General features: G+C 40.5%; 1 protein-coding gene across 1 annotated transcript; it reads right to left on the reverse strand.

Annotated features, from left to right (window-relative positions):
* Nucleotides 1–12,954: 12,954 nt before the first annotated feature.
* On the reverse strand, nucleotides 12,955–24,843 carry LOC134878340 (all-trans-retinol 13,14-reductase-like). The gene is made up of 12 exons (XM_063904311.1): nucleotides 24,565–24,843; nucleotides 22,481–22,663; nucleotides 20,657–20,795; nucleotides 20,329–20,431; nucleotides 19,461–19,656; nucleotides 18,619–18,816; nucleotides 16,420–16,539; nucleotides 16,185–16,323; nucleotides 15,893–16,002; nucleotides 14,360–14,526; nucleotides 13,677–13,836; nucleotides 12,955–13,593 (listed from the first exon to the last, which is right to left on the reverse strand). Exons 1-12 carry the CDS (start codon nucleotides 24,728–24,730, stop codon nucleotides 13,442–13,444), a joined length of 1,833 nt encoding a protein of 610 aa, XP_063760381.1. The 5' UTR covers nucleotides 24,731–24,843; the 3' UTR covers nucleotides 12,955–13,441.
* Nucleotides 24,844–25,895: the final 1,052 nt, after the last annotated feature.

The following is a 25,895-nucleotide window of genomic DNA, read 5'->3' on the forward strand; positions in this document are numbered from 1 at the left end:
TGGGATACAAATGCCATAAAAATAAAAGGACATGAAAAAAATTTCACATTTGAGTTTTGTAATTAATTGAATCGAATTTACTGACTATTGAAATCTAACAAAAACGACAGTATGTCATTTATTGAATTGAAGTAGCAATACATTTCTCTATTTCTTCTGTGTTTACTGGTTTTAATACATAGATTTGCATTTCTACACCCTTACCCAAAAACGTTCCTGATCACATTACCTGAGTGACATCCTTATTTTTGTCGTAATTCCATGTTATCACAACTGTCTCATCACCATCTGGTGCGCATAGATCCTCTCCCGGATCCCATGCAACTGTATCTTCTGATTCTGGAACATCTTCAACAGTTTCAGGCTCTGTTTGTGGGGAGTCATCAGGAACTGCACTGGTCAGATCAATCATTCAATGCAGTTGGTGCCCTGCATCTGGCCAATGTGAATTGTGTTCATGTCTGTTGGGGTTGAATGTGAGCAATGTGATTTTCTTGGACCTTCTGCAGTCTCAGAGGTTGCTCTTTGTTTTTTCGATCTTGGTTGTATCTGGAAATGCAGATTCTGCAACAAATAGAAAATGTTTTGTTGTCAGCAGTCATTTGTAATAATGGCAGGGAGAAAACATGTTTCACAATTAATATTAAACGTTGTGCAAAAAAATACATATGACTCAAAGAAACTCCACATTAGCCTATTAAGAATAAAAGACATTGTGCAATATTTTGTAGATATTCTTCAATCTTTCCTCAGAGTCTCTAAGACACATTGGCAGCAAACATATACATACAGTATATAAGTGATATTTTTCAAAACATTCAAAATAAATGTATGAAATTGCAAAAAAATATGCAACAAAAAAATGTATGCGTCTGACCACATGTCAACAACAAAGTCCTGGAAAAAATGAAACATACAGAGGCGAAAGTATGTTGGTAAGGCCTTGGACAAAAGAGTGTGCTAAATAGGCCTGCCATAACTATAACTATGTAGATATACAGAAAGTTGCTGACACACACTGTGGTGACTGACGGCACACAATGGAACCTTTCTGTTTTATGAAATCCATGTACATTACTTTTTATTACCTGAAGTTTAATCTTCAAGCACTATCACTTTGCATCTGTCCCTGTAATTAAAGTTACTTTATATTTCCTACTGCCACAAACCTGTTCGCTATTGTCGCTGTCAGATGAATATCCACGCTCCGGCAGGTCTGTAATCAATTCATCTGCATCAACAGATCCATGTGTAGTCAACGGTGAGTCTGCTCCCTCAGTGATGTCAACTAATGAATCTACATATAAGGAATCTTCACTATGTTTTTCTACCTCAGATGAGGATTGATCTGTTGAGTGGGCTTCTTCTTTTGTGGTATGTAAAATCTAAGCAGCTTCAGTTTGGTTTGTTCATAAAATCTGCCAACAGTGTCACTTGAAGGGATCTGGTTTCTTTTAAAATCACAGACATCAAAGGTGAAGTCTTCAACTGGCCCATTTGTTGAGTGGCCATCTGGGAAAAATAGCTTCTTTCCCATTTCCAAAAGCTGAGAAACAGTTGTTGTTTTTTCCACCGTTGCATGTCTTGTTCCTCCGCCATTGCTGGTCCTCACTTGTTGGTATTCCTTGTTGTTAAAATGAAGCCATCCAATTTTCAATCTTCCTGGAAGTCTTTTGTGCTGCATTATTTCTTTGTCTTGACATGCGTTCACCTTCCTTTTGGAACACACCTGATGAACCACACAATGCTCCTTTTGTCTTTGATCTACTTTTCCGTGCTCCTTTTTTATCTCTTAATTTCTGTAGAAGAGTCTCTTTATCTGTGCTGCACTTTGTTTGTTGACAGAAGGAGAGGACAGCTACTCGGTCACCATATGAAGTGATACATTTTGCCATTTGTTCATCAGTCATGATGGTTAGCACTGCCTTGTCAACCTGCAAAAATAAAATCGCTAATATATTACCAACAACCATTATTTTTCACCACAAATCAGAACGTTTAGCTAGGTAGCCAGGTAGTTCCTACACACTAGTAGTAACGTTACCCCGCCTAACAGTAGCTTCCCAAATTCCGAGTTTAAACGTTTTATTGAAGTCTTTTTTTAAACTGCACGGTACATGATGAGAAAAACACACAGTTTACTGTCACGTTCGTATTAAGGTTAACTAAGCTGCCATGCTAGCTCCGTATTACTTATAAAGTGTTTGACTTTTCCGGAATCAGTGTTGTTATTAACTTATTGCGTGAATTGGCTGAATGTTCTGCCCACCTTGTCACTTTGCATTTTCATGATGTCCTCCTGTGGGACCTCTCTGGAGCGAAGACACCTTGCCAAATCCTCCTCCATGACTCTTCCATCGGTTACAAGCTGCCTCAGAGTGCTGCAGTAGGTTGCCGAACTGCCCCAGAAGTACGTTGAGATCTCGCAAAACCTTTTTTTTTTTTTCATGTCCCCTAGTGGGCTCGGAGTTCCTACGACGGAGTATTAGGGCCACATATGAAGAAAAAAAATATTTTTGCCGTGACGAGATTAAAGTCGACACGGCGACTTTAAAGTCAACATGTCGACATTAAACTCGAAATGTCGAGAATAAAGTTGAAATATTATGTCGAGTTTAATCTCGACATGTCGAGAATAATCTCGACTTTATGTCAATTGACACTGAAAACTATTCAGAGAGAAAGCAACCGCTCCACAGGTGCAGTTTGAGTCATGCATGGTTCTTACACTAATCACCACACTGTGGTTCTGCGCTAAAACAGCGAGGATCTCTTTATTGTTAAATGCAATTCGGAAGTATAATTTGACCAAATGATCTACACAAGCCATTTCGGATTCAGTGCAGGACCTGTGGGAGCGGTTGCTATGTCTCCCAACTAATTTCAACTTTATTCTCGACATTTCGAGTTTAATGTCGACATGTCGACTTTAAAGTCGCCGTGTCGACTTTAATCTCGTCACGGCAAAAATATTTTTTTTCTTCATATGTGGCCCTAATACTCCGTCGTAGAGTTCCACTGCATGTGTCGGCAAAAGATTTTATTTTCAGTCTGACGGTTTAAATCCTCTTTACAACCAGCCAGTTGACAGGATTCAGCAGATTGTCAGAGTTGTGTGGGGGTTTTGTTTTATGAAGAATATGTAGTTAGATCATCAAAAATACATGTGTTTAGAGACTTGTGTGGATTGAAAGGAATGGCACACATGTCAGTTCTGATGTGGGTAAATTGATATCCATCTTGTTAAGAAGAGACTTCCTGCAGAAACAGGTTTTGCCCTAACCTTCGATATAAAAAGAGAAGCTAATACCCTGACAGCCAGAGTTTTCAGCCGTTCCTCAGAGGTGTTTATCCCAGGTAAGAACAGCCAGGTAAGTCCAGATACTGAGTTGATGATTTCTTAAAATGAGCCTTTCATCACAAACAATGACACAGCAAGCATCTGGTATTCTCACTGAAGTGCAGCTTGCACTAACTTTAGATTTAGCCCAACACTTCTTTTGCCTTAGCATCTCAGATTAATCAGAATATTAATTCAAGTAAAGAGAGATGCATATTAGAAATGATCCTTACACTCCAACATGTTTTGTTTTAATTCATACAGTAGATAATTAAAGATGCTTATACCTATTATTTGCAGTGCTGGATACAAAAATGGAATGCTTCACTTTGTCTTCTGTTTTTTTCCTTAAAAGAATGTCAGTTCTATATGTTACTTTATAGAAATAGTGTATGCAGTATTTCAAATTAGACTGAATTTGCTGTTACAATATCAAATGTTTTTCTCTGTCTGAGCAGGTGGTCCCACTGCAGAGATGGATGCCAAAGACGGTGTAGAAGTTGCCACTGAACCTTTGGGAGATGGGTGGTCATTTGACAAATTTGCTGTTGCTAAAGCAATACCAAAACATCGCCAGTGCAATGTTCAAATCACAAACGGGTGTTCCAAATACACTCTGTGTTACCCCAGGTAATTGCATATTTTTTTCTGAGTAATTTCTTTCATACAGCCCCAGAAAAAATGAAGAGACCACTTCAGCACTATCAGTTTCTCTTGTTTTGTTTTTTATAGGTATGTAAAGGATTTTTTACTTTTTATTTTATTGTATTCTAGAAACTTTTTTCTCTGTTTTGGAATTCCACACACAGTGGAATGGCTGCCATACATGTAGAGATAAAGATTTAAGAAAGAATCTAGATCTCCTCTAAAGCAGTGATGTTTTGGGGCTGTCGCTGGGCAACACGGACTTTCAACTCCCTCCAAAGATTTTCTATGGGGTTGAGATCTGGAGACTGGCTAGGCCACTCCAGGACCTTGAAATGCTTCTTACGAAGCCACTCCTTCGTTGCCCTGGCGGTGTGTTTGGGATCATTGTCATGCTGAAAGACCCAGCCACGCTTCATCTTCAGTGCCCTTGCTGATGGAAGGAGGTTTTCACTCAAAATCTCACGATACATGGCCCCATTCATTCTTTCCTTTACACGGATCAGTCGTCCTGGTCCCTTTGCAGAAAAACAGCCCCAAAGCATGATGTTTCCACCCCCATGCTTCACAGTAGGTATGGTGTTCTTTGGATGCAACTCTGCATTCTTTCTCCTCCAAACACGACGAGTTGAGTTTTTACCAAAAACTTCTATTTTGGTTTCATCTGACCATATGACATTCTCCCAATCCTCTTCTGGATCATCCAAATGCCCTCTAGCAAACTTCAGACGGGCCTGGACATGTACTGGCTTAAGCAGGGGGACACGTCTGGAACTGCAGGATTTAAGTCCCTGGCGGCGTAGTGTGTTACTGATGGTAGCCTCTGTTACTTTGGTCCCAGCTCTCTGCAGGTCATTCACTAGGTCCCCCCGTGTGGTTCTGGGAGTTTTGCTCACCGTTCTTGTGATCATTTTGACCCCACGGGGTGAGATCTTGCGTGGAGCCCCAGATCGAGGGAGATTAGCAGTGGTCTTGTATGTCTTCCATTTTCTAATAATTGCTCCCACAGTTGATTTCTTCACACCAAGCTGCTTACCTATTGCAGATTCAGTTTTCCCAGCCTGGTGCAGGTCTACAATTTTGTCTCTGGTCTCCTTTGACAGCTCTTTGGTCTTGGCCATAGTGGAGTTTGGAGTATGACTGTTTGAGGTTGTGGACAGGTGTCTTTTATACTGATAACGAGTTCAAAAAGGTGCCATTAATACAGGTAACGAGTGGAGGATAGAGAAGCCTCTTAAAGAAGAAGTTACAGGTCTGTGAGAGCCAGAAATCTTTCTTGTTTGTAGGTGACCAAATACTTATTTTACCGAGGAATTTACCAATGAATTCATTAAAAATCCTACAATGTGATTTCCTGGATTTTTTTTTCTCATTCTGTCTCTCATAGTTGAGGTATACCTATGATAAAAATTACAGGCCTCTCTCATCTTTTTAAATGGGAGAACTTGCACAATTGGTGGCTGACTAAATACTTTTTTGCCCCACTGTAGGTGTTTGTCAATGGTCACTTTCATGTCAATGGTCTGCAAAGGCTAAAATCCCTTTAGTAATGGGGTGACATCACTATGTAACACATGTTTCAATTGGAATGCTCCAACACAGCTACAGCGGAGCCGCATCTGAGCTTGAGCAAGTTGATTTATTTTTATACTTGTGACAAAATGTCAAGAAGAAAGTTTTTTCTCATAAGTGACCTGAAGATTCCTTTGTATGGTCTACCAAAGAGAGAGGAGTTATGGACAGGGGTGCACATAACTTTTTCAGTGAGTTACTCAGGTGAGTACCAGGAGATGGTGTTTGGTACTCACCCCATATGTAGCGTGGTCTTAATAAGTGCAGTCTTCCTCACTGTCCTCCTCAGTGTCGCCCCCACTGTCCTCTGCTTCCGGCATGGTAGATGATGATGATGCAGCAGATGCAACTCCCTGTCCTTGGTTGAGCCTCCGATCGGCTGTCTCCATCCAGAGGTCAACAGCTTGCTTTGGGTCAAATGTCTCTGTGGTCTGCTTTGACAGGTGAATGTGCATCAGGGCTGAGATACGAGCATGTGACAGACGAGATCTGTACTTGGTTTTTATTATGTTGAGATGTGAGAATCCCCTCTCACAAGCTGCACTGCTTAAAGGCAGTGTAAGAGACAGCTTAACCACCTTGTTGATGTTGGAGTAAGCATCTGGGTTACTTGTATTTACTATTTGGACCAAGTCATACACAGAACAGGCTCCCAGGCGTTTTCCTGCCTGCTTTAAGCGCATCCATTCTATCACAGTGGTGTCTTTGTCAAGTTGGAAGGTGGCCTCATATTTGAGAATGCTGCAAACTGTTGGGTTTCCAAAACTGTGGAGGTCTTGCATTTCCTGAGGCCATGTTGAAGGATCAAATACTAAGAAATGATCACATGACTTGAGGAAGTCATATCTGATTTCAAACTCTTGAATTAACCCCCTGAGTAAGTTTGTCTTGTCTCTGTCAGCATCAGCATTAGAAACAGTGTGTGCCCTGTGGCCTTCACCATCAAGCAGAAGTGTGAACTTTCCAATGGATGTGGTCTTCAAAATGTTGCCAATGTCAAGCCTGACAGAAAGCACTGAAAACACTCTGTGCAGATATGCTGCAAGTCACTGTTATCACTCGTAGCCAGCTGCATTTTAATGGCTGGCAATAGTCTTGATATTTTTAACAGTGTTTCATGCCTCCATGCAGACCATCTGATATTATGAAACTTACCAAGTTTCACAAAGGAGATCCCATTTTCTTCACACAGCTTCTTCAGTGCAGCAGGTTTTTTTGCTCCACCTTTTTGTAAATAAAACTGCAGCAGCCTGACCACAGAGCGATTAAATGTCTCACAGTAAGGAACGTTAAGATCAGCTGATTTTGCACAATTCTCCAGTGTGTGCGCGGTGCACAGAATGTGCACAAGGGAGTCTCCAACCGCAGCAAGTTGCCGGAGTTTTGGCACAACGCCGTTGTACACACCGACGTTGACAGCAGCCCCGTCTGTGCACACAGCGACCAACTTTGTTGTCCAGTCATCCAAGCCTGTGTCCTGGAAAAGTCTCACAAGTCCCTCTGTTATGGCCGGCGCGGTTCGGTCAGCACCCAGTTCAATCAGTCCAATAAAGTCCGAGGTAAACTCTCCGTTGCTGGACACAGACACAATGTAAACGATTTCCTACTCAGTTTTTGTGATGTCCTCGGATCCATCAAAAAGCAGCCCCCAAAAATCAGCAGGCTGCAACTTGGCTCGTAACTCCTCGCTGATGGTGTGAGTGATGCTCTGCATGATCCGTGTGCCTTTACTTCTAGCCGCTTCAGTAAAGGAACATTCTCAGAATAGGAAGACATGGGATGTGCGTGTTTAGCTTTACGGAAGGCGAGGAGAAAAATATTAAACAGAGCTTGCCGCTGTTCTTCATTCAGCTTGTCTCGGCATCTGGCAAGTGGGCGACTGGACATTTCGTCTCGAGCTAGCTTGTTTATTAGCAATGGATTGGGTCACATTCATGTGCTCCTTGCTCTTTTCATGTTTGTCAAATAAAGGATGGTTGACATTCTTTGAGCCTTTATAAAACGCACCTGTTTTGTCTGCTAGATGTGGATGTGAAGGGCAAATCTTGCACCACATTTCAGTGCGTTCATCGTTAGCTTCAAACCACTGCACATCTTGGAGTCACTTTTCCGAAACAAGTCTTAATTTCTTCGGCTCTGGCTCCAGTTGGCGTTTCTTTGTAGGTGGCAAAACGCCAAAGAAGCTGCTTAATGTCTGTTGCTTTTTGGACATCTCTGACAGTAGTTGACAAGCAACATGTGCAAGGTTAGATGAGATCGGTCAAGTACGCAAAGGCATGTAGTAACACAGGTGGCATTACGCATTCCTGATTTTTGTCGCGCATGCGTACCAGTTATGTGCACCCCTGCTTATAGCCACACATACATTGCATTTGAAACTATCTCCTCATATATCAATGCTAACATTGTTTTAATGTTTATTTCTGTATTATTATGAATTGTTTTGTATACTGTAAGATTGTGTTTGTTTTAACATTACATTGATAAAATACATTTCCATTTTCAGTGCACACTTACTATATTAATTTATATTTTTCCTGCTTTACCTTGCCATCAAGCAGCCCTTTCCGACAGGAAACTGAAGTCTGCTTGTTAATTCACTCTCTTCAGCACACCTGATTCCATTGGCAAAAACAGCTATTTTAACTGCATCACACAGAAATTGCTGGTCTACTGCTGGCTCAATGATTACGTTTAATTGTGCTATTCTATGTCTTCGTTGATAGTTCAGCTTTGTTGTGATTTACCTAAATTACATAAACGACCTAAACGAGGCAGCAGTAGACTAGCAACTCCTTTGTGCTGCAAAGCAAAATAGCCATTTTTGTCAATGGAATCTGGTGTGCTGGAGAGAGTGAGACATACTTAGTTTTCCTATCGGAAAAAAATCGTCTGGCAGCAAGCTCAAATGGTACACATATTTATGATATAAAGTACATTAAACAGACCTTGATTTGATTAGGCTTGCTTTAGTTTTGCTGCTGGCAGCAGTCTACTGTGTATGATCCACTGACTAGCTGCTAAGTACATACAGTGGGGCAAAAAAGTATTTAGTCAGCCACCAATTGTGCAAGTTCTCCCATTTAAAAAGATGAGAGAGGCCTGTAATTTTTATCATAGGTATACCTCAACTATGAGAGACAAAATGAGAAAAACAAATCCAGAAAATCACATTGTAGGATTTTTAATGAGTTAATTTTCCAATTATTGTGGAAAATAAGTATTTGGTCAATAACAAAAGTTCATCTCAATACTTTGTTATATACCCTTTGTTGGCAATGACAGAGGTCAAACGTTTTCTGTAAGTCTTCACAAGGTTTCCACACACTGTTGCTGGTATTTTGGCCCATTCCTCCATGCAGATCTCCTCTAAAGCAGTGATGTTTTGGGGCTGTCGCTGGGCAACACGGACTTTCAACTCCCTCCAAAGATTTTCTATGGGGTTGAGATCTGGAGACTGGCTAGGCCACTCCAGGACCTTGAAATGCTTCTTACGAAGCCACTCCTTTGTTGCCCTGGCGGTGTGTTTGGGATCATTGTCATGCTGAAAGACCCAGCCACGCTTCATCTTCAGTGCCCTTGCTGATGGAAGGAGGTTTTCACTCAAAATCTCACGATACATGGCCCCATTCATTCTTTCCTTTGCACGGATCAGTCGTCCTGGTCCCTTTGCAGAAAAACAGCCCCAAAGCATGATGTTTCCACCCCCATGCTTCACAGTAGGTATGGTGTTCTTTAGATGCAACTCTGCATTCTTTCTCCTCCAAACACGACGAGTTGAGTTTTTACCAAAAAGTTCTATTTTGGTTTCATCTGACCATATGACATTCTCCCAATCCTCTTCTGGATCATCCAAATGCCCTCTAGCAAACTTCAGACGGGCCTGGAAATGTACTGGCTTAAGCAGGGGGACACGTCTGGAACTGCAGGATTTAAGTCCCTGGCGGCGTAGTGTGTTACTGGTGGTAGCCTCTGTTACTTTGGTCCCAGCTCTCTGCAGGTCATTCACTAGGTCCCCCCGTGTGGTTCTGGGATTTTTTCTCACCGTTCTTGTGATCATTTTGACCCCACGGGGTGAGATCTTGCGTGGAGCCCCAGATCGAGGGAGATTAGCAGTGGTCTTGTATGTCTTCCATTTTCTAATAATTGCTCCCACAGTTGATTTCTTCACACCAAGCTGCTTACCTATTGCAGATTCAGTTTTCCCAGCCTGGTGCAGGTCTACAATTGTGTCTCTGGTCTCCTTTGACAGCTCTTTGGTCTTGGCCATAGTGGAGTTTGGAGTATGACTGTTTGAGGTTGTGGACAGGTGTCTTTTATACTGATAACGAGTTCAAAAAGGTGCCATTAATACAGGTAACGAGTGGAGGACAGAGGAGCCTCTTAAAGAAGAAGTTACAGGTCTGTGAGAGCCAGAAATCTTGCTTGTTTGTAGGTGACCAAATACTTATTTTACCGAGGAATTTACCAATTAATTCATTAAAAATCCTACAATGTGATTTCCTGGATTTTTTTTTCTCATTCTGTCTCTCATAGTTGAAGTGTACCTATGATGAAACTTACAGGCCTCTCTCATCTTTTTAAATGGGAGAACTTGCACAATTGGTGGCTGACTAAATACTTTTTTGCCCCACTGTACAATCTCGCTTCAAAAAATCCTAAACTATCTTTTTACAATATGAGTATGGATAAGTTCACTATTTTTGCACTTTGAGCCCCATTTCTGGTTTGTCTAGGATGAAATAGTGTGTTTGACACCGACATTTTAACGATTGTTCCCCCATGCTTCATGTAGGCTAAGGGCATTCATAAAGCGTTCCTAAATCAACCTTAAATGTTCGTTTTCAAAGATGTGCAACTCACCGAGTGCTCACTGGTTAGTGGTGATGCTCCAAAACGAGTGTCTTAGCGAAATACAGTTTCTGTCGTGTTTAATCTGCCATTTTGTATTCCAAATATCAAGCGGAAGTTAATTGCCTACTCAGTGAGGTATCTGAAAACATAGAGTTCCACAATAGCAAACAAATGTTTAAGGTTGTTTTAAGGACAATGTTATGAATGCCTGTAGCCAACCATTCTGAAGCAGGGGGTGATTACAAATTAGCCAAAAGCGGGAGACTGGACCAATCGTCAACATTTCTATTTCATCCAAGACGACCCAGAAAGGGGGCTCAAAGTGCAAAATAGTGAACTTCTCCATTAATGAACCCACAGGAGATACCGTTTAGCGTGTTCGTAAGCCAAGGTGACGTTTACAGTCTCATTGATATGTAGCTAGCGAGCAATTAGCCGATAAGCTAGTGTTGACTTTCATTCAAAACTTACTGTTCTTTGTGCAACTTCAAATATCGAACGAAGTTGGAAGTTGTCGCGTCTCCGTCTGTTATCTTCGTCCCGCATGTTTCACGGACTGCAGTTCTTTTTTTGTTGACCACCTCAAAGTTTTTACATCCAAACGAAACTACCTGTGGTATCATTGTTGCATACTTGGCGCCTTATAGTTTGTTCCGCCTCATTGGTTGTCCAGTACTTTGATTGGTTGGATACTGTCAGATCAAAACAACGTGGATCTAATTTGATTGGATGTCATGCCACACACACACACACACACACACACACACACACACACACACACACACACACACACACACACACACACACACACACACACACACACACACACACACACACACACACACGCGTTACGCACACAGATGCACCCAAGTGCAAAGAGAGATAGCGCGGTCCATGTCGACATACTTTCTAATCTTTGGGTTTGGGGAAAGTAGCAAGTCTTTTCAAGTCAAAAGGGGCAAGTCCAAGTCCAAATGCTAGTCACTGATGTTAAACTCTAAGTCAAAGTGCAAGTCCTTTTAGATTTTGTCAAGTCAAGTCTAAAGTCATCAAATCCATGACTCGAGTGTGACTCGAGTCCAAGTCATGTGACTCGAGTCCACAAACTCTGCTAACATTACTTTTTACCCTTAGTCCTAAAAATTGCCTCCTGAACCATGACAGTCCACTGTTGGATATTCGCAACAGTTAAGATGATGAAAGACTTGGAAGTTTGGCATTCATGGTCATAACCAGTAAGAACGCTTTATTACTTGTGGATTTGTTATATTTGAAAGAATGTAGCTACCTCTGGGGGTTTAAGTCATGGATGTATAAGGGAGTTATGCATGGTTCCAGTAATATCTGGGCTCTCCTGTTTCTTGTCAAAGCTTTACATCTGGAGCCAACTATGTAATCTGTTATGCAAGAAAGGTGCAGAACATTCTTTTAGTTAAAGGCTTTCAAATAAACATATAATTTGACCCACATTTCTGCTCATTTTCCGGTTCATATTTGTATTTTGTGCCTCTACTTGGAGAGGTCTCCATGCTTCAACCAGAGGATTGTTGGTTGAATCCAAATCTGTGCCGTTTTGATTGGTTGAATCACTTGTAGTATTTTAACGCTTTGAGAGGTGGTAAAGACTGGATAAGGCGCTGGATCAGTACAGTCCATTTAGTGTTGCAGACAGATTAGGCGGACACCAGTTTTCCGTTTTCCCTCTGCAGCACCTTAATTTGCTGTTCCACAACGAGTAAACTTTGAACATACACTTATTCTCTTGCCTTCACTGCTCTGCTGCTTCATTCAACCTACTACCATGAACTCCGTACTTATTTACCACCACCGAAGAAGAAACGTTCTTCTTCTAATTCTTCTCTTGTCTACTCATAGGTGCAACCTCATGGCAAAAACTAGCAACAACATTAATACTGATTCGAACAACACAATATACCAATCCAGATGTGAAAGACATTAGAAATGATTAGAAACAACATCAAATACATGAAAAATAGATTGTGCTGTCCCTTTCTAACATTGTGTACACAGTGGAAATATGCAAACATCAGGGATCTTATTAAGAAATTCCTTCTGAACTAAACTGTCCCAGTAGCCCAACCTTAGTGAAAAAAACATGTTACTTTACCAAAAGAGAAAAAATTGATTAGTAAATTATGAATATGAATAATAAAGATCAGGTTGAGCTGCTATTTGATGTGGAACAACAATGCATTTACTGATTTTTAAAATGTTAATATTATTATTCTGTTGTTGGATTTCATTACATCTGGCAAAAAGAACACAACAATTTGTTTAAGACTCGGTATTCAAAGCTTAGGACTTTGACTCGACTTTGGACTTGCCCACCCTTACTTGGGACTTGCATAACAATGACTTAGTCCCACCTCTGGACTATAGCGTAAGCGCATGTTGATACTTATTTTATATGAGCAGCAGGAGATCATTATGAAAGTGGATAACAGTGAAAAACATATACTACATTAACAAGGTTATTTCAAATAATTGAATTGAATTGAGAAAAAAAAAGAATGACGAAAGTATTGTACAATAATTACTTTTTATGACAAATATGCATAACTTGTAAGGTCTACACATCTATCACTGTGTATATCCCCATTCACACATGTTTAAAAGAGGTTAAGAAACCCCATATAATGCATCAACTGACTTGATTTGATCATTTTACAGAAATAAACGTAATGTTCATATTTCGCCTATGGTTTCAATATAGTGTACAAAGTTAAAAAAAAAATGTAAGCACTTTGTCAAGTTATGGCATCAGTTTAAAATGCTCCGTAACTCACACGATACCCATATATCAGCCACGTGAGTGGAACAAATGGGTGTTGGGTTGCTGGTAATAAAAGAATGGTACTGACATGAGGATACAGCATAATAAGGAAAATTACAAAAATGAAATTCCTAAATGTACAACAGAAAGAAAGAGTCCATTGGTAATGCTAAGGGGTTTGTTAGTTGCCTAAAGTATGTGTAAAAGCGCAGGGGATGCTATTTGAGAACCTGTCACTACCAGTTCTTTTTGTGATTCTTCTGTTTGTTTTTGATGCGGGTCTTCAGGGCTAGTAGGTCAATGTAGAGGATCTGGTTGAGGACAGCCGAGGCGCAGAGCAGTCCTCCATGCAGAGCCCCAGCCATGCCGTTACAGAATACGTCCTGACCTGCACACACAAACACACAGAAACCTTAAGCAGGGGTTTCACTCTCTTTAGAATCCAGACCATATTCTGTCAGCCAGTTTCACCTGTCAGGTAAAGTCCATCAATCGGCGTCTGCGGTCGTGTTCTCGCAACCGTGTCTGGGCTGAAGCGCTCCAAGTTGTGTTCAGCACCGTACATTTCCCCTCTCGGAGCACCCAGATAGTGTACATTAGTTAGAGGGCTTGCAGCATCCACCATCACCACCTGAGCATAAACACACATGCAATTTTAGACTAAAGTACTTCAACAGTAGCCAATACGTGATCATACGTGAAGAACAAAGTATTTGTGTTAGATGTATGATAAAACACTGAAATATGAGCGTATCCCACTGCCTTCAATATAATAGCGACACCAGAGCTGGAAGAAGTATGCTGATCTTGTACTATAGTAAAAGTAGAAGTACTAGAGTGTAGGAATATCAGTTACAGTAAAAGTCCTGCATTCAAAATGTTCCTCCAGTAAAAGTAGAAAGTATTCTCATCAAAATGTACTTAAAGTAGCGACAGTAAAAGTAGTCATTGTGCAGATTGGTCCATTTCAGAATAATATATTTGATATGTACAACATTTACCTCTGAATTGTAGTGGATTAGAAGTACCATAAAATGGAATTACTCAGGTAAAGTACAAGTATCTTAAGTACAGTACTTGAGTAAATGTACTTGGGTGCAGGATATAGTCTAAGCCCCAAGTAGTGCATGGACCTTGACATTGTAAAACATTACCTTGTCTTGTAATTGGGGGAAGATTTTGAGTGCCCAGTCTAGCATCTCTTGGGCCATGCTGTTTTTCATATCCAGGTAGTCCTGTCCCCGCTTGCCAAGTTTTGTCCCCTCCCATTCCTCGAACCACTCATAGCGAGCCATGGTTAGCAACGTCATACAGGACTTACCTCCAGAGTTAAAGAAAGGGGATAAAAAGAGAGTGATACTTATGTTTCAGTAGCATTGACAGTGCATTACATTACAGGCGAAAGAGGAGAAATGATTGCTGCCTCTTTGGGTGTATAGTACAACCATCCAGGAGGATGAACTGCTCTGTGGTGTTTTAATATGTGCTCTTCAAGCTCTTTTGAGGAAGCACAAAGAAACAGTGAACGTTGAGGATCGTAGCCACCATGCAGCAAATGAAAACACATCAATCTTTTTTCCCTTCGAAATCGGAAGATGTCCAGCAGGGCCATCAGCTCAGAACTAGGAGAAACCAGTTAGGCCAGGTACACCCATCTACTGTCTGGAAAAGTCTGGCCAGAAGTGGTCTTCATGGAAGAGTTGCAGCCAAAAAGCCAAACTTCTGACATGGAACAAGGCCCAGCAACTTAATTATTCAGGAAAACATAGGAACTGGGGTGCAGAAAAATGGCAGCAGGTGTTGTGGACTGATCAAAATGGGAAATATTTGGCTGTATAAGAAGGCAGTTTATTCACCAAAGGACGGGAGAGCAGTACAATATATGAGTGTTTGCAGTGAAGCATGGTGGAGGTTCCTACCAAGTTTGGGGCTGCATTTCTCCGAATGGAGTTGGATATTTCTTCAGCCGAGTTCCTTCAAAAGCTGTGTGCAAGGTACCTAGAATAACTGATGCTGTTTTGTATGCAAACAGTGATCACACCAAATATCGATTTGATTGAGATTGATCTTATGTTCATTCACTGCATTTCGTTAATTGATGAACAAAAACTAACACTACCATTTTTGAGAGCATTTTGTTAAAAAATCGGCCAAAGCTATCATTGTGAACTGCCATTTCTGAATGGTAGATTATACTGTCAGTTGCCCAACTGTAGGCAGTAAGCAGATCTGATCCTGATCACTTGATTAAAGGGACTCAATTTCTTGTTCTAACTTGTATGTTGTGTCTCTACTGCAACATATCTCCATGCTTTAATGTTCAAAAAGCTCTGTATTTTTTTCATTCTGTCTGTCAACACCTCTTTTCACCCTCTGTTTGAAACCAGAGCCCAGTCTGCTGTGATTGGCTAACTGGCTGGCTCTGTTGTGATTGGTCAAGTGCTTAGAGATTTCCCGCCCCTTAGCCTATCACGTACAAAGTGTTGGATCGTAGCCAATAGAAATGCGCCTGTGGGAGAGAAACTCCCTCTAGAGGTAACACAGGGATTTAGCCTTTGCAGACCATTAACATGCACATAAACCTATAACACACTACAGGAAAGGGAAACCCCAAAAAGTAGAATATGGCCTCTTTTAAACACAATAAGTTGCTGAAGTATACATCTGTGCACGTGTGAGTGTGTTACCTGGGTGTCTGATGTTGGATGTAGGATCTTTAGCTGATGGGAAGGTGATGAACATCATGGGAATGTTCCCCAACACCTGCTCTCTGCTCAGGGAAGAGTATTGCTCCATACTTCACACACAGTTAGGGTTATGGTTGGACACACACACACACACACACACACACACACACACACACACACACACACACACACACACACACAAATTTAAGATAACATGTGTTGTGATTAAAAAAAAAAAGAAGAAGAAATGTGAACCGAACATTATTAGATTTCTCTTTATATAAAAACCTACAGTGTGTCCAAGTCATTGTCTTTATACATCCAGAAGTTGGTGGAAACGATACCCAGCTCCTCTTTGGTTCCATCCAGACCAACAAAGACCAAGAAGGAACCCATGCCATGGCGCACCAAACCCAACAGTGACTGGATTTCTTAACACAAACACACACATACATTGACAAAACACAGAAAATATGCATTGCAATGTATGGTATATTAAGCAGCTGCAGTGATGAGGCCCATGTTACCTGGTTTCTCCTGTATGGGCTGAGGTAGAAACTTCTGGAATGTGTTGAAAATCCCTGCGTTAGAAATTACAACAGGTGCATGGACCTCAATCTCCTCTTGTCCTTTGAGCACCGTAACACCTGACACACACACACACACACACACACACACACACACACACACACACACACACACACACACACACACACACACACACACACACACACACACACACAAAATAAGGTATTAAAAGCAGTACAAAAGAGGGGTGGCAGGTATTGAAAACCAAAATCAAGCTTTATTAAATCAAAGCTTGCAACAAAAACACAGAACTAAAAGTTCAAAAAGGGAGAAGCACCAAAAAAATGATCAACACTTAAACAGGCATATATAGGAATAAATCACACACAGGAAGAAGAATCATATATATATATATATATATATATATATATATATATACGTATATATATATATATACATATATATCAGTGGTGGGCCGTCAGGGCCAGCAAGGCCTTCTCTGCTGGCCTAAACATCATCAGAATATAAATTAAATTTTGATATATTTTTTCCACAAATACGTATTAAATTATTCCCCATAGTCTATTCTCTTCATTGTATAGCGTTCGTCTTGGCTGCGCTGCTTCCAGCCTCAGAACGAGATTTGGAGGGCTGGCCTTTATGTTAGAGCTTTTATCCAATCATATTTCAGCCATAATGTGTTGCTAGGGTCAAAGAAATCTGCCCTTAGGCCTTCAGAATCAACAGTGCGGGCGCCTGTAGCTTAAAGTGAACGCAAACAAAACTGTGGCGTTAACCAATCAGATTTCGAGGTGGCGACAACGGGCCAGCTAGCGGGCGTACGCTAACGTTAGCACGTGCATATCTTCTGATTGGATACGCACTATTGAGAGGCAGAGCTAGGCAGTAGGCAGAGCCATACAGTCTATGGGCAAAGCTAGCAAACAGAACTAGAACTTGAGTGAGCTAATTTGTGTAGATTTCTACAAGCTATTTTTTTCAACCCACAATGGCTGAAGGAGGAGAAGAGATCAATTTGGTAGAAGATATAATTACAACGCCATTTTCAAAACGAACTTTTCAAGTAAAGCTACACATCTTGAAAAGGGAACGACCAACTCCAACGCTAGCGAGCCTAGCACAGCAGGGAAACTACGAGCGGTACCCCTGGCTCACAGCCTCCGAGAGGCACTGCAAATTGTACTGCCGGGAATGCCTGGTATTTGCAACTGATCGATTTGGTGTTTGGAGCCACACTAAATTTGCAAACTTGAGTTGTCTAACCAAGGCAGCAACGAGACACCAAAGCACAGCTGGGCACTTGGAAGCACTGGTGCTTTTGAAAACCTTTGGGGACACCCGAGTGGATCTACAGCTCAACGAACAAGTGCGCAGGGAAACGGAGCTCCACAACGAAAGGGTGAACAAAAATAGGGAAATATTGGAAGACTGATTGATTGTGTCCTGTTTTTGGGTAAACAGGAACTTTCATTTATGGGACACGATGAAAGCGCCGAGTCCAGAAACAGAGGAAACTACGTGGAGCTTCTTTTCTTGCTGAGAACAACACAGATTTGCATTACCACCTGTACACAAACAACATGTTTACTGGGACGTCAGGCAAAATACAAAACGACCTGATTTATGCTATTGCTGAAGTGATGGGAGAAGAGATCAAAATGAAGATTAAAAAAGCACCCTTTGTCGCTGTTATGGTGGACGAGACGACAGAGGTGGGTATAGCACAGCTGGCACTTGTCCTGCGTTATGTGACTGACACAGGTGTCAAGGAGCGGTTTGTCAGATAATGTGATTAATTAAATTAACTGTTAATGCTGATGTATTGATTATAAATGCTTCGGAAATATTAATATAACTCTGTTGTACTTGACTATGTTAAGGTGATGCAACGCCCGGTTATACTGCGTTTCTGTCTAAATGTATAGTTTCTAGAGCCATGGCGTCATAATGATGGTATTAAGAGGTGGAATAATTCAGGTAGGACTGTGTAGGATATCACTGAAGGCCTAGGTGTGAAATGCACGGCCCGCCACTGATATATATATATATATACATATATATTTATATATATATATATATATATATATATATATAGTTGACTATGTACATGAATAATCAGTAAACTGTTAGACAAGTAAACACTAGTAGTTCCTTCCAGAACTCATCTCTTTTCTCACCGTAGGCTTTGTTCTGCCGGTTGAGCAGGACGCGCTGTACCGGAGCCCTGACGAGCACAGCACCGCCCGCCTGCTCGATGACATTGATGATGTGGAAGGCAAACTCACTGGCGCCCCCCCGTGGGTAGTACGCACCACGCTTGTAGTGTTGAAGAAGGAGAGCATTGATCAGAAAGCTGGACTCCTTAGGAGGGACACCTGAAATGATAAGAAATAGACCATTAAAGAAGATAAAGAGCGGGGGCGTCAAACCCTTTATAGTTCAGGGGCCACATACAGCCAATTGGATTTCAAGTGGGCTGGACCAGTAAAATCATAGCATAATAACTTATAAATAACCCCATCTCCAAATTGTTCCTTTGTTTTAGTGCCAAAAATTGCATTCTGAAGTGCATTTTTACAAAACATTATGAACAACCTGAAATTACTTATGAAAAATAAGGGCTATTTCAACAATTTTGTGCCTCAGTTTATCATTTAAACCTGTGTATTACAACTTACAGATCACAGCGTATCTATAAAAACATTTAGTCACAGGTGTCTGGAACTGAAAAGTATTGTATTTTACTTTATGATCAAAAGAACTGGTCAAGATTGAGACTTTTTTTTACATTACTTTGTAGTTTACTGACACACCACCAAACAAATGAAAGTGGGAACTATTCAGGAAGAAGGTTAGGCTGTTCCCCTGTCTTGAAAATGTATACATACATAAGTTGTGAAAAATGCATTAATGTCTTCTCTGTAAAATCTACACTTTGCAAAGTCATCCTGCGGGCCTTATGTTTGACCCCCGTGATATAGAGTGTGTGATCTATGATGAATGTGTGTGTGTCCATCACCATAGAACAGGTAGGCAGACAGGGCCTGCAGGTCCTTGTTCTGTGTGAGACGGGACATCATTTCTGAATGGCTGGTTGTTGCTAGCCTGAACACTGAAGATATGCGATCCAACAGGCCGGTTCGAACCAGGAATTTAGCAAGCCAATAAGGTATGATCTTCAAGGTGGCGATTAGTGGTGTCCGCCGTGAGGCAAGCTGCAGGAGGAAGACATAAGAGCCGGATTATAATCATCAATACACCTATAGATCCCAAAGCAGCATTTGTTTTATGAAAACATTTTAAGATTACTTAAGATGGTCCTTTATTGATCCCCATAGGGAAATTCAGTTTTCATAGCAGCAACCGAGTTACAAGGAAACACAGATAGTACACAGACATAAGAATAAACCTAAATAAAAAATATAATAATAATAAACATGTTTTAACAGTACGAATGGAAATTCCAAAAATAATTATGTGGGATCAATTCTTATCCAGTGAATGTACATATATACAGCTATCTGAGCAGGGTCAATATATATAAATGTGCAGGTACACTGAAAACTGAAACGTTGGCTCTAACTCAATGTGTTATGTCTACAGATTTCACATAACTGTATTAAGTTAGTTGAAAGCATTAATATTAAGTTGAATTTAATATTTGCTATTTAAACTTTCAACTAACCTAATACAGTCATTTTAAATCTGTTGGCATGACACATTTAATCAACGTCATCATTTGAATTTTTTCAGTGTACCAGACCAGGTATAAGTTGTATACCTGTGGCACATAAAAAAGTTGTTTTGTGAAAGATTTACCTTGTACACATATTTGTGCATTAATATCACTCTGATAATCACAACTTCCCCCCTCCCACCCTATTTACCTTCATCAATCTCATGAACTCATCAATGGCCTCCTCCTCTCCTGGGAACTGCTTCTTCAGGCTATCTGCCATCTCAGTCTTCCCTGAATGGATATGGTACTCCCTGAGAATGAAAAAAATAAGTTAGCTTGGCCGGGTCAGAGATGAATGGAAGTGTTATTTGGATTAGTTTGAAGCCTGGTGTACTTTAAAAACTCTTTATAGTGTGGAAATATGGATGTGTTAAGAGCCTTAGTACATCGAAAAGTACAATGAATATTTCTAGTAATGAGTTCACAAAATAAAGAAGAAACATTGAAATACAAGAGTAAATGTGTTTATTTGCCACCTGCGCTGGTCATGCTGACCCAGGATCAGGGTGTCAAAGTGTTGCTCCAGCTTTGTGAACTGCAACTGTCCCTCTGTGATCTGATCCAGAGCCACCCTCAGCAGGCTGCTCTCATGGAGTTGGCCCAGGTAGTGGATACCTGGTGGTGGCAGCGGGTTAATTTATATAGTGATTCAAAAACGTAAAAAAACAGGGTAACATTTATGGCTTTAAGGATTTTATGGAGCACAGTAGGTGTAAAGACGGATCAAATGTGCTAATGACTCAATAAACTTTAATAAATAATAATTAACAAAAACGTAAACTGTTTTAACATAAAGCCTCAAAATGTCAATCGAAGTTGATTTTGGTTAATTTGTTACGGAGAAAAAGTTTGGTTCTTTTTCCTCTGATGTCATCTGACTGCACTGCCTCGACCGTCTGGGATTTAAAGAGTTACCTGATGAAATGCTCTACTACAAAAAATAAAATAAAACTGTAGCTACTGTCAGCTGTTAGCTCAGTTAGACATTCTGCCAAGACTGGAAGTTTGGAGCATTTGGGGTTTTGTGCCCTGAGCAAAGTGGCTCTGGACGGCTGGGAGGTGGGGGAGTGCTGGCAGGGAGAGGCACTGGAGCTGTGTGAGGGGTAACTTGGCGATTTAGTTGTAGAGAAAAAAGACAAGATAAGATAATATATTAAAAACTAAAATTACTTTCTATAGACTTGGTAGTGTCTTTCCTAGTGCCTGTACCAGTGATATAATTAGCCTTGCAATACCTTCTGTCGAGCAGGCTTGTGAGGGTCAAAGAAGCCCCCAGGAATTGTGTCAGCCATTGAAACAGAACTTTGGAATAGCTCTAGTGGTACTACAACGTCAGTGATGTCATTTTTGCCCCAAAATACTTTTTCCCATTGACTTACATTCAGAAATGTTTGTTAATCAGCATATGTATTTTTAAAGCTCAATCAACTATTTTATTTTTTACACTTTTATAGCCCCTATTTAAACATAAGGGTCTAAAAGTTGTAAATTGCGCTAGAAGCCCAACTCTGAGTTATTTTCCCTCTCAATTCATGTATCTACAGTCGCTCCTCTTGGCCTTCGTGCGCCACTGAGCAACTTTAAATGAACAGTGCCCCACTTCTGACCCTATATCTATCTCTCTGCATCCACACTGAAACCACTAAAACGTTGACTTTAATGAACTGCATTATGTATATAGATTTCACATTAGTAACTGTATTAGGTCAGTTGAAAGCATTAATATTTAGTTTCCAAAAAAAAAATGGGTTCAACTTAATATAATGGTTTTTAACTGACCTAATATAGTTATGTGAAATGTGTAGACATAATTTACTTTCAGTTCATAGAGCCAATGTGTGGGGAAGTGGATTTCCAGTGGATCAGAGGGTGAGCAAAAGTCACAAAGCAAATAACAAATCCAGTGACTGGGCCTACGGATTGCTCTGTGGTTACAGTTGGTGGCCGATATGCGGTGTCTGCTGTAAGGTAAATGGGTTCATCTCCCTCAATGCCACCCTCTCTATCTCCCCCTTTCAACTCTGCATCTCCAATAAAGGCACTCTCTGGCCCAAAAAATAACTAGTGATTGGAGCACAGGGTTGGGGTGTCGCGAATACCAGCATGATTATTTTCCTATCTGAAAAAAGTTTGAGAAGGACTGCCATATCTTGTACTAAGTAGATCAATCCCCATTTTATTCTTATCATCAATCACTTTTCCTTTAGCTCAATCCTTTTTTTCAAAGCTGCATTGCAATTACAGGAAATTCATCTGCATGTGTTCTGTTGTGTGTGTGTCTGTATTTTTCGTCTTCTTACCCACATCAAACTCAAATCCCTTATTCTGAAAGGTGTGTGTGCAGCCTCCAGCCTGATCATGTTGCTCCAGAACGAGGACCCTCTTTCCGGCTTTAGACAAAAGCGCTGCTGCTGTCAAACCTCCCACACCGCTGCCAATCACCACCGCATCCAGAGCAGCCGGGACTCGGTCCACACGAAACCCTGCAGGGCAGCACATTTTAACATCGGTCAGATAGGTTGGCCTTAAGAACCCTTTGTTGACGTCCTGAACATAAGGGTTGTAATTTAGCAAACGACTTTCATCAACTGTCACTGTTTATCAGCCGTTTGAAATGGGAAGTCTGAAGGGCAAAGACATGAATGCCCCACTTCTATAGACCCCAGAATCAAAATTATTTTGGTCATCTTTCTTTAAAAAAAAAACTAACGATGTTTCTAAAGAGCAGGTTGAAACTGAAGTTGTTTGTCTGTGTATCAGATGAAAAGTGTCTTTCTTAACATAAGCGATGTCTTGCTGGCCCTACATGTACATGTAGATTCATGGAAAGTCAACAACATACCAACAAACTGTGCCAAGTTATTGCATTAAATAAAATGAAATGGAAAATGATCCTTTTGGGACCATGAATATCTGTAAGCATTAATGTCAATCCTTTCAAAATCAGTCGGATCCTCTGGGCAGGGTAGTAAGTACACTCACTCAAGTATATGTTCAAGTTACTTGACTTGAGTATTTCCATTTTGTTACTTTATACTTCTACTTCACTGCATTTAAAAGGGATATCATGAACCTTCAATTAAATTAAATTTCCCTCATTGAACAGCTTTAACTACTTTTAAAACAATGCTTTGCAACAAGTTAAACAAGTGGACTAACTCTTTAAGTCACTAAAGTGTCAAATTATTTAAATATTTTACAAGAACTCAATCAGAACTTTGTTTGTACAGTAAAATGCTACTTGGTGCACCAATATTTCTAGGAATCTCACATACGTAGATAAATGTAATTAAATAAAAAATCCAAAAAGTCCATTTTTCTACACAATGATTACTTCGACCTTTTATCCTTTAACAGTAAGTACATTTATCTGATAATACCTTTGTAATTTTACCTAAGTAAGATTTTGTATGCAGGACTTTTACTCGCAATGAAGTATTTTGGCAACAATGTTTTGGTACTTTTACTCGAGTAAAGCATCTGAATACTTCTTCCGCCTCTGCCTCTGTGCTCTATAACAGTTTGCGCCACATGAAAGTTGAATGAAAATGTGATGCATGGCAAATGTTGCGTTCATTTTCATCTCAATTGATTTCTCTGGAAGCCTTTTTGTTTTCCTTCTCCGGACATATTTTTTTCCACCAATCCTACCGACAATCCCTTTAGGGAATACACTGGAAAATGATTGACCAAATTACGTTAATATTTGTTTGAAAACGTCAAAATCTTGTGTTGTCGTCCCATCACCTGAGCATTTTTTGTCCTCCCGGTTTGACTCCACCCACATTATCATTACGCCTTCTTAGCCAATTTATTCTGACCTTTTGCCACAATTTTGACTCTTCTTTTTGGAATTTAAGTTCAATAAAACTTATCTACACAAAACTTAACTCAAACTTTGAATTAATAAAAGGCATAAAAATGTGAATCCTTTACAAAACTGACACGGGATGCTATACGTTTGAATAAAACAACCATAATTGAATGAAAGCAGTGAAAGTAAGAGTGCAAAGAGTTTGAAACCATGTTATTTTAGTTAGATGGAATAACCTCTTATCCCAACATAAAGACATTTGGTCGAATTTGATCCGTGGACAACAGAAAGGTTCATATGTGGGGAGATGAAGTATACTACACTGAAACATTGACTTCAAATAAATGTATTATGTCATCAAATTTCACAAAACTGTATTGGGTTAGTTGAAAGCAATAATATTAAGTTGAGCCTAATGTTTTTTATTTGAACGCAATATTAGTGCTTTCAACTAACCTAATACAGCAATGTGAAATCTGTTCATTTAATTGAAGTCAAACTTTTTTCAGTGCAGAAAGTTCTGGACATCATCAATATTCGAGACTCGATGTCAAAAACCATCTTTCCTACCTCTCTTCAGCCTGTCGTCTCTCTGCCTGCTGTCAGTGACCAAGGGTCCTGGAGGCCTCAGGCTCATCTCGCTGAACACCTTGTAGCGCTGCCCGATGATCAGGAAGAAGGCGACGACCACCAGCAGCAGCACACAGCTCGAAACGCCAAGCAGCCACCACCACATAGCAGAGGAGAACGGTGTGTTCACTACACAGCAAGATGGAGAAGAAAAAACACAGAAGAAGAACACTGGGGTTAAATAAGAGAAGAGAGGATGTAGGAGAGCAAAGACTAAGGAAGGATGTCCTCCAACAAGATTTCCTCAAAAAGAGCTCCAAAATTCAGGGGAGGAGATGAGTAACAGTGAGGGGTGGAGAGAAGGAATATGAGGAAAGATGCTTATTAAAGTTTGGGATATGTAACACATGACATTTTGGAAATTTCAACTCACAAAGAGCAGAGTAGATAACACATTCTCCACACCGAGGACATGAGACTTGGAGAGAAGAGAGAGCTGGTTGTTTTTCATCGCAGACTGGAGCACGCACTTGCCACCAATTTGATGCCCCTCCTAAACTGCCTGGAGGATCATTTTCTTTACAAAATTCTTACAGTATATCTGAATCTTACCGGTCCCACTGCATGATTGGGAACAAAGATGCTTTCAGAGAATAAATGCCGTGAGGAGGATGGTTGGACCACTGTTTTTTATCACATACATTAACAAGTTTATGTCTCTTTTCTTTCCAGAAGTAGTATCAGGGAAAGAGATACAGATGATTTTGTTGGTTTCATAACTTTCCAAGATTAAGAGCAGTGAAATGTAACATAGCATACAACAAGACAATGTAAAAGACTTGAGGTAATAATTACAACAAGTAGTACTTCTACTTTAGGTACAGCAGTGTAATATTGACTTTGTATTGTTTGTCTTATTAGAGCCTAACAGCAAAATAATTTCAGCATTTGACTCATTGACCCTGAAATCTGTCAGAGGCCAGAGGAGGAACCAAAACCAGCAGAGCCGGCATCCTGATCCGACTTGGTCCATTACATTTGGTTTTAGCAGCGACCTTCCTCCGACCCTACAAAACCTTTGTGTGTGTGTTGGTGATGTGGGGAAAAACAGGAAGTAAAACATTTGTTTAGTTTGGGGTTAGACACACTAAAAACAAGGGTTTGGGTTAGGGTTAGACACACACACACACACACACACACAACACACACACACACACACACACACACACACACACACACACACACACACACACATACACATGCTACTCTACAAATCAGGGGTCTTTAACGTTATTCGGAACCCCTTTCTGGGAAGAGAGATGTTCATTACA

Source organism: Eleginops maclovinus, chromosome 16 (genome assembly GCF_036324505.1).
Source record: "Eleginops maclovinus isolate JMC-PN-2008 ecotype Puerto Natales chromosome 16, JC_Emac_rtc_rv5, whole genome shotgun sequence".
NCBI classification, from domain to species: Eukaryota; Metazoa; Chordata; class Actinopteri; order Perciformes; family Eleginopidae; genus Eleginops; species Eleginops maclovinus.